Source organism: Capricornis sumatraensis, chromosome 3 (genome assembly GCF_032405125.1).
Source record: "Capricornis sumatraensis isolate serow.1 chromosome 3, serow.2, whole genome shotgun sequence".
NCBI lineage: Eukaryota > Metazoa > Chordata > Mammalia > Artiodactyla > Bovidae > Capricornis > Capricornis sumatraensis.
The window spans coordinates 172,931,879-172,946,273 of record NC_091071.1 but is presented as its reverse complement, the minus strand read 5'-3'; the positions used below and the strand labels follow the sequence as shown (position 1 = coordinate 172,946,273).

At 47.6% G+C, this 14,395-nt stretch overlaps 1 protein-coding gene and 1 non-coding gene across 2 annotated transcripts in view; one reads left to right on the top strand and one right to left on the bottom strand.

The window, feature by feature from the left end:
• Positions 1 to 423: 423 nt before the first annotated feature.
• GRHL3 (grainyhead like transcription factor 3) overlaps positions 424 to 14,395 on the top strand; it is a 31,893-nt gene continuing 17,921 nt past the window's right edge. The window contains exons 1-3 of the mRNA XM_068968806.1: positions 424 to 461; positions 10,279 to 10,465; positions 13,129 to 13,190. Of these exons, the coding sequence (XP_068824907.1) occupies positions 424 to 461; positions 10,279 to 10,465; positions 13,129 to 13,190 (287 nt within the window). The remainder of the gene's footprint in view (positions 462 to 10,278; positions 10,466 to 13,128; positions 13,191 to 14,395) is intronic.
• On the bottom strand, positions 6,632 to 6,704 carry TRNAC-GCA (transfer RNA cysteine (anticodon GCA)). Its single transcript has one exon. It is a non-coding gene; the product is annotated as a tRNA-Cys (tRNA).

Here is a 14,395-nt window from a genome sequence, read left to right as displayed (position 1 = left end):
CCTGTCGGTGTCTGGAGCCCAGAGGGTCTTCAGGGGTCCACAGGGAGGACGACGGGAAGGAAGAGTCTCAGGGCTGAAAACGCAAAGAGCGTATCCAAAGCACCCTTCAGTTAAAAGTAACAGACAAGTCTTTCTTTGAGCGCTGACTTTACAGTGGACACAGGGTCCGGTATTTGATAAGGAATCATCTCCTGTAACCCACTCAACACTTCAGTGAAGGATGGGAGTATAAATACAATTTTGCAAGTGAGGGGATTTCAGCTTGTCCCAGACTCCCCCAGATCTCGCTGAAGAGCTGGGATCTTATTAGGGGCCAAAAGGATGCTCCGCACCAATGTGTCACCCTGCTTCTCACCAGCATGGATGTTGAAAATTGATGAGATACTGCCAGACTGTTAACTGTGCTTATCTCTGAGCAGAGGAATGTGGGTGAATTCTAGTCTCTCTATTCCAATTTTTCTGTATATTCCATGTTTTATATATTGTGTTTTACAAAGTGACCCTGTGTCACTTTTGAAATGAGGAGAGAGAGGAAAGAGTCATAGTTTTTTAAAAGAGAGAATTATTGGTTCACCTTAAAAAACAAAAAAACGGTATTCTCAAAAGTGTGATCCTTGGACCAGCCTCATCAGTGTCATCACCTGGGAACTCCGTAGAAATGCAGATTCTCAGCCCCACCCTAGAGCTACTGAATAAAAAACTCTGGGGGTGGGGTTCAGCAATATGTGTTTTAACAAGCCCTCCAGGTGATTCTGATGCATGATCAAGTTTAAGAACCACTGGCCTAGAAGACCTGGCAAAGGATGGGAAAGCAGGAGGTTCCCAATTCCATGCTGACCTGCAGTGTAGTTGCTGAGTCAGCAGGCTGAGAGCTTTGCTATGGGGTCACACCTGTGTTTGAGCCCAGCTCTGCCAGGTAGGATCCCCTGTGGCTCAGACAGTAAAGAGTCTGCTTGCAGTACGGGAGACCTGGGTTCAATCCCTGTGTTGGGAAGATCCCCTGGAGAAGGAAATGGTAACCCACTCCAGTATTCTTGCCTGGAGAATCCCATGGACGGAGGGTCCTAGCAGGCTACAGTCTATGGGGTCGCAAAGAGTCAGACAGGACTGAGCAACTTCACTTTCCTTACACTTTTCCTGCCAGGTACAGAGTGGGTAGCTTTTGGATGGGTTCTTTAACCTTGTCAGTGTTTCTGCATATGTAAAGGGGTGATAACACCTGCCTCACAGGATGTGGATGAGAATGAAAAAGCACAAGGCCTGACTTATAAAATAACTTAGTTGCTTTCCTTCCCTTGTCTTCCTTACCCTGTCTGAAACTCAGGTTTCTGCATTGGTGGTGGTGGTGGTTTAATTGCTAAGTTGTGTCCAATTATTGGGACCTGGTGTACCGTAGCCTGCCAGGCTCCTCTGTCCATGGGATTCTCCAGGCAAGAATACTGATGTGAGTTGCCATTTTCTTCTCCAGGGAATCTTTCCTACCCAGGAATCAAACCTGGGTCTCCTGCATTGCAGGCAGGTTCTTTACCAACTGAGCTACAAGGGAAGCTTTGTTCCAATCCTGGCTGGCTATCCACCCCCCACCCCCCCACCCCCAACTCCATTCCTTTTGCCTCTTTTAAAAGGTCAAAGCAACTGATCTAGTGAAAGTCTTGAAGGGAATGGCTTTCACCAATATTTGGGCCTTCCTAGGAGGTTTGCAAGAATGGGGAACTGTTGAGGGCAGGGGCAGCATGATATTTACTTTTTGTGTCCCAGTACCGAGCCTGTTCAACAGAGTGAATGAATGAATGAATTAAGGGATGTGGCGCCTCGGGTCTCTAGGTGGAGTGCAATTTCTTTCACATCTCACCTGAATTACAGGAAAGAATAGGAAAATTGGATAGGAAACCAAGAGGAGAATATAGCGTGAAAAAAAATTCCCATCAAGGGAAGAATTTTCAAAGAGGAGAAAGTGAGTTTCTGGTATAATTAGAAAATGGCACATAATTAATTTACATGCAGCTAAAAGTGTTGGCTGGAGCCTGATGGCTGTTGGTTAACTTGCCCACCTGGATCCAGATGATGAAGCTGGCGATGCTTGCAGCTCTTTATCTGAGAATCTCTGAGTATCTGGTCTCCTTCTGTCAATAGTAGAAGGAGAAAGTGAGTCTGTGAGTTGTCATGCAGTTTTCTGGGGGCTACCCCACAAAGTGAGTATTAGGAAGAATAACTCGTGTTGTTATGTGTTGGCACTATGCTGATTACTTCGCCTTCATTATCCCTTTGCATTTTCCAACAGTAATGGCTCACAAAGGAGTAAAGAGTAAACAAAAAAATGACTTGAAATTGTTGGGCCAGCATCTGGCACTTGATAAGCCCTCAATGAATAGTAGCTATCACAGTAACTCTGATGTTATTGCTGTCATCTTCTCCCATTTTTTACTGGTAAGAAAGTTGAGGCACAGAGAAGTCAAGTGTAAAGTCACACAGCTAGTCAGAGCAGAGCTGAAACTGGAACCAGCTCTGCCTAGCTCTGATGCCCACTCTATAACTATTTACAAAGGTAAATACCATATTGTCCCTGCCTTCAGAAGTTCCCAATTCTTGCTAACCTCCTTATTCAAACTGGGGTCATTATAGAGCCATTCCCTAAGCACTGCCATTTCCCCATTGAGGCCCCCAAGTGAGCCCCCAGCAGGTGACAAGGCACATTTCACAACCTGTGCATCCAGAAACCAGATGGGCCACTTGCAAGCACGACAACCCTGGAGCAGTCTGCCATGCCCAGGGAACACCTTCTTTGGGGATGACTGAAAAATGATTCCTCCGTGAGCAGCTGTGGCAGGGCCTCCCTGTGGGTAATTAGTGAGTGTGATTGATCACTGCTGATGAGCTGTGTGGCTTACAACAGGGTTTGACAAGTCATTGGGTGTATCTGGGTGTCAACACCCAGCTCAGGCAGACCCTGGAACTCTTCCTCCTCAGGCTGGAGGGAAGTGGGGCCCAGATGCCTGGATCTGTCCTGTTTCAGGGACCTTCTTTAGTGGGGCTTGAGGCTGCCCCTTTGATGGTGAGTTTTCTTCCCTCTTCTGTAAAATTAAGTCAGAGGCCTTACTTTTCCATCTCTGAATTATAGAAATGCCTTTGAGATAAAGTAGTGATTGAGCTGAGTACTGGACAGGAAGCTAAGAGACTTGAATCCCAATCCTACTCTGTCCTGTGTGTCCTTTGGCAGGTCACAGTTGCTGCCAGAGATTAGATTTCTGGGGACTTCCCTGGCAGTCCAGTGGTTAGGAGTCTGCGCTTTCACTGCTCAGCAGCTAGGTTCCATCCCTAGTCGGGGAACTAGGATCCCACAAGCTGGGTGATGTGGCCAAAGCGGACAACAACAACAGAAACTAAAAAAGAGAAACTGGATTTCTAAAGTCTTTTTGCACACTAACTGGAACACCAAAAAAAAACCCGCAACTAGTGGCTTTACATTTACTTAGTCTCCTTTGGATTCTTAAGTGGCTTGGCCAGAAAGCTGTGGGCATTCAGAATCTGAAAGGACTTGAGATGAAACATACTTCACCACTGTAGGCATTTCACCCCTCTAGGTGTCTGAGGAGACAGCCTTGTCAAGGTTCTCGATGCTAGAAGACAGAGACCTCTGTTCTATGCCTGGTGCCCTGAGATACCAGCTAATTAGCCTTAGGCAAGCCGGTGGCCTTCTCTGTGGCTCATTTTTTGCTGTTATCAAATGGGGATAGTCATACCCTCCCTCCCTACCTTACAGGAGCATTGCAGGATCAGAGATGATGACAAATGTATGAGAAGCATGTTGAAAAATATAACACACTATGCAAATATGAGGGATTGTCAAATCTCACACTTGAGTTTCCTCCTCAGTGGACTGGCCTTCCTTGAAACAAGGCAATATATGCAAAAACCCTGGCTCACACCTGGCACACAGTAGGCGGACAATCTTTGGGAGCTGTCCCAGGCTTATGCCTTTGATCTAGCCTTTGATCTGGAAGGTCAAAAATCCTCCCACACCCATCTCCACATTTCTTCTTCCCCTCCACCCCTCTTTTCAACCAGCATGTAGTCATTCCCCAAAGTTGAAGCAGGTCAGAAGTCCTCTGGCTTCTTTCCCATCATAGCTTTCTTCACCTGATAGCTGTCCATTTGTTTTTGTGGTCATATTTGTCTTGCCTGCCACTAAACTGCAACCTCTGTGACAATAGAGATCTTATTGTCTCACCCGCCCAGGACAAAGCCTGGCACGTAGTATAATAAATATTGACAAATATTTATTAAAATGAGGCATAGATGGTTAGGTGGATGGATGCCATCCAGCTTTATTGTTCTTTTCCCTCTCTTTTGCATCCCTTCTTAGAAACTAGTGGTTGGTGGAAAAGTGACTAGTCGTGGAGTTAAATTCCAGGAGGCTGGCTTTTAACTCACTGGGCCAGTCCCCTGGAACAGGTCACCTAACGTCTCTGTCGTCTGTCCTCTGGTCTGTAAAGTAGAGATAATAACACATCATGTATGTTGGGAGGCTCCATGAGATAATGAATGTGAAAGTCGAGGCAAGGAGTTATTACACTGTCTCTTTTGTTTTTGACATGGAACCTGGTTCACAGACAGGATGCTGGGAGAGGATGTTAATTTAAGAACCTCAGGCAGTGTGTCCCCTTTTACTCTCATTTAGGGGTTCTAAGAAAATGATGGTCATGATGATGATGACGGTGATGATGGCTGTTATTTACTAAGTGATTATTCCCTGGCAGGCTCTAGGCTTAGCACATTTCTCATGTTAATACACTTAATTTTCCTAACAACCCAGAGATTATCCCCACTGTAAAGTAGCCAGCCCTGGTGGTTCCATCACATGACTGTGTTCTAATTTTCTTCACAGCGCTTATCACTAACTAAAATTAACTCATTTACCTACTTGTTTATGGTCTGTCTTTCCCAATTAGATTGCAAGTTCCATGGGAGCAGAGCCTTATCTGCCATGCTTTGGGCTGATTCCCCAGTGCCTAGAAGAGTCCCTGGTTGGCACAGAAGACACTCAATAGACCCATTTAACAGATGAGAAAATAAGCCCCAAGAGGTGAAGTGCCTTACCCAAGGACACACAGTTACTTTGGTCTGTCAGGCTGTGACCCTGATGTTATAATACTTCCTCCCATGGTACTACGGATTCTTCTGTGCTGTACCCTGGTGAAGATCTGATGACAAGAAGGCTGCCCAGAATCATGTCCTCTCCCTACACTCTCCTCCCTCATCCCCTTTTCACCTCTGTTTGTTGAGGAGCTCTGCTTTGGACAGGGACACCAACAGAGAGTTTACAGAGGCCCTCAGGGAAGGTGACTGGTCTCCCCTCTTTGTTCTGGCTCTGTCTCCCACTAGGAGGGCTCACACCTTCCTGGAACCCTTTCACATCCGTTCCCCACCGGGCCTTCAGCCCTCAATTCTAATCTTTAGGAGAACAGGGAGCCAAACATTTTTAGATTTCAGTATTTGGCACATGAATCAATGCTCATTAACCTTATCCATAGCCAAGTCTTTTTAGAAGCCAAATACTTTGTCTTGGTACATGACATTGATTGGTAGCATGAACAGGCTTGGGAACCAGAACTCTGGAGCTACCCCCCAACTGCCCCTAGCGCCTGGCCAGAAACTTCCAGTCATCTCGCTTCCTCACTTAGGCCCCCTTGCCTTGTGTGGGTGGGAAATCCTTTTCTGTCTAGCAGTGGAGGATTGGTTCAGTGTATTCCAGAGGAGGGGAACTGCCAGAATAAAAAAGGCATTTGAAAGGAAACTAGCGTGGGGTTAAGAGCTGCATCTTGGAGTCCAACAACGCCAGGTTCAAGTTGCGCCTTTGCCGCTTACTAGCTGAGTGACCTGGAGGTAATATCACCTGAGTTTCAACTTCCCCCAAACCTATTGTGCAGAGTAGATAAGACAATGCAGAAAAATAGCTGTTGGAGTGGTGTAAACGCTGGTGAATGCTTGAGGTAGGGTAGCTGCTGTGTATCAAGGAATCAGACTTTGGGGTCTCCACAGGATGGATTAGAGACCCTCACAAGCCAGATGAACAGCAAACATTGCCTGTCTTTTTCATTTCTGATGCCACTTTATCATTGTCTTCTAAAACTGAATTTTTGAATAGGGTAAGATAACTGATAGCTCGTTAAAGCTGATAAGGGTCATTCCACCCGAGTCAGCGAATTGGCCCTAGGAACAGCTACCCACTTCAGTATTTTGGCCTGGAGAATCCCATAGATAGAGGAGCCTGGCAGCTACGGTCGGGGTTGCAAAGAGTCAGACACAACTGAGCGACTTTCACTTCACTTCCACATCTGCCAACGACTTACAGGGTGACCATGTCTTGTACCATCTTGCAAGCGCTCAGTGTCTAGCTCCAAGCTGGGTCGAGAGCATGATTAATTTTTTGCACATTGCTTCTTTATTAGAAATTATAAATGAAAAATTATTTCAACACCTGAAGACTAAACTACAGCCTGAGTTAGTGAAGTCGCTCAGTCGTGTCCGGCTCTTTGTGACCCCATGGACTGTAGCCTACAAGGCTCCTCTGTCCATGGGATTTTCCAGGCAAGAGTGCTGGATTGAGTTGCCATTTCATTCTCCAGGGGATCTTCCTGACCCAGGGATTGAACCTGGGTCTCCTGCATTGCAGGCAGAAGCTTTACCATCTGAGCTACCAGGGAAGTCTAAACTACAGCCTAAGGTTCCATAAACTCAAGATTTTTGACATTCTGGAATGAGCTTTCTGTAACATATACCCTTTCTGTGGCATGAAAGCATCATTCTTTTTATATTGCTACTGCTAAGTCACTTCAGTCGTGTCCGATTCTGTGCGACCCCATAGACGGCAGCCCACCAGGCTCCCTCATCCCTGGGATTCTCCAGGCAAGAACACTGGAGTGGGTTGCCATTTCCTTCTCCAATGCATGCAAGTGAAAGGTGAAAGTGAAGTCGCTCAGTCGTATCTGACTCAGCGACCCCATGGACTGCAGCCTTCCAGGCTCCTCCATCCATAGGATTTTCCAGGCAAGAGTACTGGAGTGGGGTGCCATTGCCTTCTCCACTTTTTATATTAAGCACTTGTTATGTTCCAGTTGTGAGCATTCTTCCTGTGACAGGGTCACCCAGTCCTCATTGTCCTACATGGCAGGTGCTTTTATTTGACTCATTTTATAAACAAGGAACGGTGCTAAGTGCTGGGGTTCCCAGATGACCCAGAGAGTGGGGTCCACCAGGCCTTTCCCTGTTCCTTCTGTGCCCCGTTGGTTTGGGAGTTCCATTTAGGCTGAGACTGGGAGTGGTTGGGGGCAGCCACCTGGGCTGGCTCTGGAAGTTCCTGTAACCCCAGGCCCAGGAGGCAGCTGGGAGGGGCCTTTTCTCACCTCTCCATCTTAAGGCCCATGATTTATCGCAGCAGAAACTTGGGGTGTGCCTCCCTCTCCATGTCCCTGGAGCAGGAAGGTTTCTGTCATTTCTCTTTCCTGTGTGATAGCTCCCTCTCCCTTCCTTTCAGAGCCTAATACCCCACACCCCGGGGCTCAGGGGGATGGGAGACACTGCCCTGGAAGAAGGCCCCGGGAGAGAGCCACCCCCTGGCCTGTCTGCATGTGGGCCCGGCTGCTGCTCCCACTCTGTGTCTGAGAATGCAGGCTTGAGCTGCGGGCAGCACGAGGGCATTTCCTGCCGTGTGATTCGTGAAGGCCCTCGCCCGCCCCCCAGTCTGCCACAGTGCCTGCAGCTCCATAACTAGAGCATTTTCCTGTTGTGACAAGGGCTGCCTGCTTGCACTGTGGGAAAGCAGTGTGCCTTAGTGGAAAGTATGTGGCTTGTGTACTCGACAACCCGGTTGTGCCGTGGGCTAGTTGGGTGATTTGAGGGGCATTTCCTCCAAGTCTCAGGTTTCTCCATCTGCAAAATGAAGCAAGTGATCCTTACATCTAATGTTCTTGTAAGGAGCTGAGCTGATGAGTGAAAAACATACATTAATAACACAGTGAACAGTAGCTGACGTTACTCCTGTGTCCCTTAACGGGAGAATCTGTGAGACTCACCTAGAAAGGGGCCATCAGGGCACCAGCAGACCAATCTGTGCCCACTTCATCTCTGGGGCTCTCTTTTCCCATCCTGGCTGTCTGCTGTTTCTCACTTACTGCTATCCTCCCAACATTCTTTGCTCTAAAAGGTGAAAGATTTATACGGTCTAAAGAGAAGCCAGAGCACAACCAGAACTTCCTCACCTCTGTGCCCTTGCTCATGATTAAGAGCATGTTCTACACGAATGATTCACAATGTGTGGTCCCCAGACTACCAGCATCAGCATTACCAGGGAACCTAGGTGTGGGGCCTGGAAATCTGTGTTTTAACAAGCCTTCTGTGCCATTCTGATGCAGCGAAAGTTTGAGAACACTATTCTGTATTACAGCAAACATCCTGCCTGAGCTTGAATCCCCTCTGGGCCACTCAGTAACCCACTAACTGGAACCTTGGGCAACTCCCTTAATTTCTCTGAGCTTCAGTTTCCTCATATATAAAATAGGAACAATAATAGTACCTGCCTCACAGGGTTGTTGTGAGAATTAAATGAGCTAATCCTTAAAAAGTGCTTATCTCACTGCCTAAAACATGGTCAATGTTCAGTAAAGATTAGACATTCTTTTTATTATCATCACCATTATTCTATATTATGTGAATATATATATATAATATATCAGTTCAGTTCAGTTGCTCAGTTGTGTCCAACTCTTTGCGACCCCATGAATCGCAGCACACCAGGCCTCCCTGTCCATCACCAACTCCCGGAGTTCACTCAGACTCACGTCCATCGAGTCAGTGATGCCATCCAGCCATCTCATCCTCTGTCGTCCCCTTCTCCTCCTGCCCCCAGTCCCTCCCAGCATCAGAGTCTTTTCCAATGAGTCAACTTTTCCCATGAGGTGGCCAAAGTACTGGAGTTTCGGCTTTAGCATCATTCCTTCCAAAGAAATCCCAGGGATGCTCTCCTTCAGAATGGATTGGTTGGATCTCCTTGCAGTCCAAGGGACTCTCAAGAGTCTTCTCCAACACCACAGTTCAAAAGCATCAATTCTTCGGCACTCAGCCTTCTTCACAGTCCAACTCTCACATCCATACATGACCACAGGAAAAACCATAGCCTTGACTAGATGGACCTTAGTCAGCAAAGTAATGTCTGAATATACATTTAGAATATATATGTATGTGAATAAATATATAGAATATATATATATATATTCTATATTCCTGGGACCCTCCCCATACATATTACATAGTGATATAATTCCCCATGTTGAATGTCCTCCAAAGAGGAGGACATTCTTGATCTTTCTTGATCACTTGCCTTTGAGCCCATGTGACTTGTATTTGCCAATGTTCTCAGTGAACTGCCCAGGTTCTGCCTGCCTAGGTGTGCCCTGCAGCATTCCACTCCAGTGCCTGGCATCTGAGCAGCCACTTGGGCACTGTACGACAAATGTTGGTCTGATATGCCATTTACCAAGACCGAGTCTGCCTAGGGGCTTCCTCACTCTGGCTTTCTCTGTCACTTGCCACATTCTCTAAGTTGAAATGATCTCCAGCCTTCTGTGTCTTTCACAGTCTCGAAGAGAATGTCATCAGAACCCATGCTGAGTTATCTGGAAATTTTATTCTTTGCACCTTGTCATTGTTATTTCCTATCCTTGCTACACTGATTCCCGTTGAATAAGTATCTACCATGGAAGCATTTTCTTGAATCTTCGCTCAAGCCTCGCAAGGTTGGGATTGCAGTCTTCAGTTGCAGCTGACGGAACTGGGACCCCAAGCCTACAGCTTCTACATGGCAACATTTGGTGGTGACCCAGAGCACTTGGCTCGAGTTTAGATACTTTCTACTGCCCCATCTGTCCAATGATGACAGAATAAGCATTTCAAGTTTTCAAGGCTGGTAGCTCTCTGAATTCCTGAACGTTAGTCTGAGGCTCACCATTCACAGACCTTCTGCTGTGCACGCATGCTCAGTCATGTCCAACTCTGCAACCCCATGGACTGTAGCCCACTAGACTTCTCCATCCATGGGATTCCCCAAGCAAGAATACTGGAGTTGGTTGCCATTTTCTTCTTCAGGGGATCTTCCTCACTTAGGGGTCAATCCCACGTCTCTTGCATTGGCAGGTGGATCCCTTAGCACTGAGCCACCTGGGAGGCATACGCATGCCTTCTGCTGGGACAGCCTAAATTTGACCCTCCTTATCTGCCTTTCAGTTTCAGATCTGTTCGGCTGCTAAAGAATGACCCAGTTAACTTCCAGAAGTTCCCCTACACTAACGAGGATGAGGCCTGGAAGACCTACCTTGAAAACCCTCTGACGGCGGCCACGAAGGCCATGATGAGAGTCAACGGCGACGACGACAGCGTTGCGGCCCTGAGCTTCCTGTATGACTACTACATGGTACGCCCGCCACCTCTGGGCACGCCCCACCTCTGCCTGAACACGCGTCTTCGCTCTCAGGCTTCACGGCTCTCCATCCCACTCTGACCACCCCTAACCCTCTCCACGCTCTCTCACACCTCTGGGCCTTCGCACATGCTGGCCCCTCTGCCTGGCACACTCCCCTCTCCCCTGGCGAAACCCTGCTCTCAGGTTTAAGTTACTTCATCCATTCCCTGAAGGTGGGGAAGGGTATCTGGGCTTTCCCATTCCGTGCCTCCTCTGGGCACCCTCAGCAAGTACCGTCATTTTCCGTGACGCCGTCTTCAGAAGCTTGCTGTTTGTGCGTTTACGCCTCCATCTCACTTATGACACTGAGCTCCTGGAGGGCAGGAACTATGTCATGATCATGACTGAGCCCCCAGTACCCCACACTGCCTGCCACACAATGCTCAGTAAGTATTGATTGAATGGATCAGTTCCTTGGCCATACACACCACAGCGATTACCTCTAATCCACCATCTTTCTGTCCCTTAGGTCATCCCAGTTGCCCTGTCATCCCCACCTGCCTATTCCAGCCCCACCTCCTAGAACATGCCTTCTGCTCTTGAGTCCATTCATTTCCTTCAGGGCCCTTCCCAAGGCCCAGCTTCTCTCAGAAGCTCTCCCCTCATATCGCCTCTCCCTCTCCTGAGAATCTCACTGTCGTTCATACCCTTGCTGCCATCATGCACGTTGTACCACTTCCTGATATACCATCTTTTATTGTTCTCTAATTGTTTCTGGGGCCTTGACTTTGAGACTGCCAGTTTCTAAGAACAGAAATTAGGCCTCTCACATAGGAGAAGTGTGCTTAAACCTATTTTGTAACCACAAGTGCATAACACACATGACATCACCCCCTTCCAGTGCCTTTGCCAGACACTGCTAATGGATTACAACCTGTATTCTCACTGAAGATACACAGGACCGCAAAATCTTTTTCAGCCTAGTAACTCCAGGCAGCCCCTACCCATCTGTCTGAATTGTCATATGACAGCAAACTTTCTTGCTATCCCTGCTTATTGCTTCTAGAGACTTTCCCAAATTGGAGGCTGGGGACATGAATAGCTGATTGTTGTGACAACTGAATCTGAAGTTGAAGATTTAAAGCCACCTTGTAAATAAATCTTCAAATTCACTGACCCAAGAAGTAGTTTATTCTACACAAAGGAAGGCAAACTCTGCAAATTCAGAGACCAAGTTGGAGGAAGTGGTCTCAGATACAAAAGAAACCCCAAATTATCTCTCTGGCTTTTGGTTCTCATGTAGGAGTGGTATGGCTACCCTCCCTTCCCTTCTCCCAGAAGACTGATGATGGAAAAGAAATTTGAGTTGAATCACTCAGCCCAGTCCCTGAATGTCTGGGACCTCATAGGAGCCAGAATTCTAGGTCTGAGCTTAAACGCCAGCCTGGGATATATCGCTTGAGACTGGGCCATAAAATAAAATCTAGCACTGTCTCCCCTGAGCAAGAGCCCACTCCCAGCGCCAGAATGGTAGGTGACACTGGTAGTGGTTTATTGCAGTCCAGCATCCCGGGGAGATACACCTGCCCCCCTCCCCCTTCCCAGAGCGCATTAGGTCAGAGGAGCACCGCAGATAGTCAGGGCACGGTCTGACGGTGTGGAAAGAGCACCAAGTTGGGAGCTGGAGACCTGTTCCTACCACACGCTGGCCATGTGACTTTAGGCAGTATAGTCCTAAAGGTGACCACTTACTATTTCTTACTGAATGCTGGGCACTGTGCCAGGCACCTTTCCTCATGCTCTCCCATCAGTGTGATTAAAAACCCAGGCGCTGACATCACTAGACTTGGCTGGAGACCTTGTTCTGGCTTTGTTAGCTTTAGGGAGAAAAGACCCGAATCTTCTAAGATACAACAATATTATAAGTATAACCATGAGAGGTAGCATTTACATAATGCTCTCCATGTGACAGGTGCTAGTCTAAGCACTCACAAAAATCCCACGGGTTGGTATTGTTATTATTCCTGTCGTAAAGATGGTGACAAGGTGCAGAAAGGTTGAGGGACTCGCCCAAGGTCGCACAGCCGATATGTAGCAGATCTAAGAACCGTACCCAAGAAATCTGGATTCAGTCTGTGCTCCTAATCACTAAGATGACAAAGCCTCTCTGGACTTGAGTTTTGCTCATGCATGTAATGGGGATAGCGTTAGTAGACGTCACAGAGTGGTTGTAGAGATGAAATTACAGCAGACAGAGAAGCCGCTTAGCACGGGGCCCAGTGCACAGGAAGTACTCCATTAAAAAACAGTGAGCATTATCTTTAGTAATAAATCTTCACAACCCACTTGACATATGAAGAAGCTGAATCTCAGAAAAGCACAATCATTTATCCAGAGTCACACAGCACTTTTACATAGTAAAGCTAGAACTTAAACTTGGCCTCCCTGACTCCAAATTCCATGATTCTTAAGTGCTAATTTCAGGGTACTTCTTCTCACTCTGGAACTTGGGGGCTCAGACTAAACGGCCTGCTAACTCAAAGGACTGGCGGGTTTTCTCCCAATGACCAAGGTAGCTCCCCTGCATGACCGAGTCCCCTGGAAGGGGTTGAGGCTCGTGACAGTCAGATCTTACCCAAGAGCCACACATAAATCCTTTCTTCCTTTCTTCTCAGGGCCCCAAGGAGAAGCGGCTACTGTCCTCCAGCACTGGGGGCCGGAATGACCAAAGCAAGAGGTGAGGCCCGCCCTCGCCACCATCCCCGCCCCTCTGCCCTCCCCCCACCGCCAGCCTCACCTCGGGCCCCTTATCCACTGGGCACAGGGGGCATAATGCCAGTACTAGGGCCCACGATACCCTTGTGCTTAGGCCCTCAGTTGTGTCCAGCTCTACCACACCATCGTCCGTGGGGTTTCTCCAGGCAAGAAATACGGGAGTGTGCCATGCCCTCCTCCAGGGGATCTTCCCAACCCAGAGACTGACCCAGGTCTCCCACACTGCAGGTGGATTCTTTACCATCTGAGCCACCAGGGAAGTCCACGGTACCCTTAGGGGCCCGCAAAAGTATTTTATCTATTTTAAAATCAGAAGAAAATGATACAATCCAGCCTGGGTTGTATTTGTATTTATACTGAGGATTGTTAAAGGTTTTTTAAACTGTTTTTTTATGGAGGAAAGGACCTATGATCTCAAAAGAGACTGGGACCCACAGTCACAGTGAGACCCTGCCTGAGTGCACGCACAGACGCAAGTGCCTGCGGGCCACGTGGCTAAAGTTTACTAAAAACACGCTTCAAAGCCACAGTGGTGGAAAAGCCCTGCTGGAAGCTTTTCTGTCCTAGCTTCAAAACCCTCCCTGCAGCCTCAAGGGGAGGGGACACCTATGTTCCCATATTTCTTTCCCTTGGCTGTCTTGGGCCTCTGCCTGGCACTGGTGCCTCGGGGCATGAATGTTCCTTTTCTTGTAGAGAGCAGCCCAGGCCATATTCATGCCCAGATGGGCACTGGAAGGATACTGCCCCCCTTTCTCTACTTTTCCTTACCCCCAGTAGGCAGGGCTTCTGCTGGGAAACCTTCTGGGCCTCTCTCTCCTTTCCGGAAAGCCCAAACTGCTAAGGCAGGCGTTGAGGCGCTTGCGGCTGGCTCAGGGCCCTCCACTGCTACAAACAGTAGGTTTTTGTGCATGACATTTCCCTCAAAGCCAATTTTTTTTAAATGTTGTTAGCTTTTCTGATTGTAAAATAATACCTGCTGGTTATAAAGTATTCAAAGTCTATAGAAATGCATGAAGTGAAAAAGGAAGGAAGGGGAGGAGGGAGGAATGAATTGGTAGATTATGTAATGTATTTGTTCATTTGAAGAAAATTGCTTATAGGTGTATGACAATTTTAGGGAAATTATGAATAAATAAGTAGAAAATTCTAAAATGAGGAAGCTCAAAT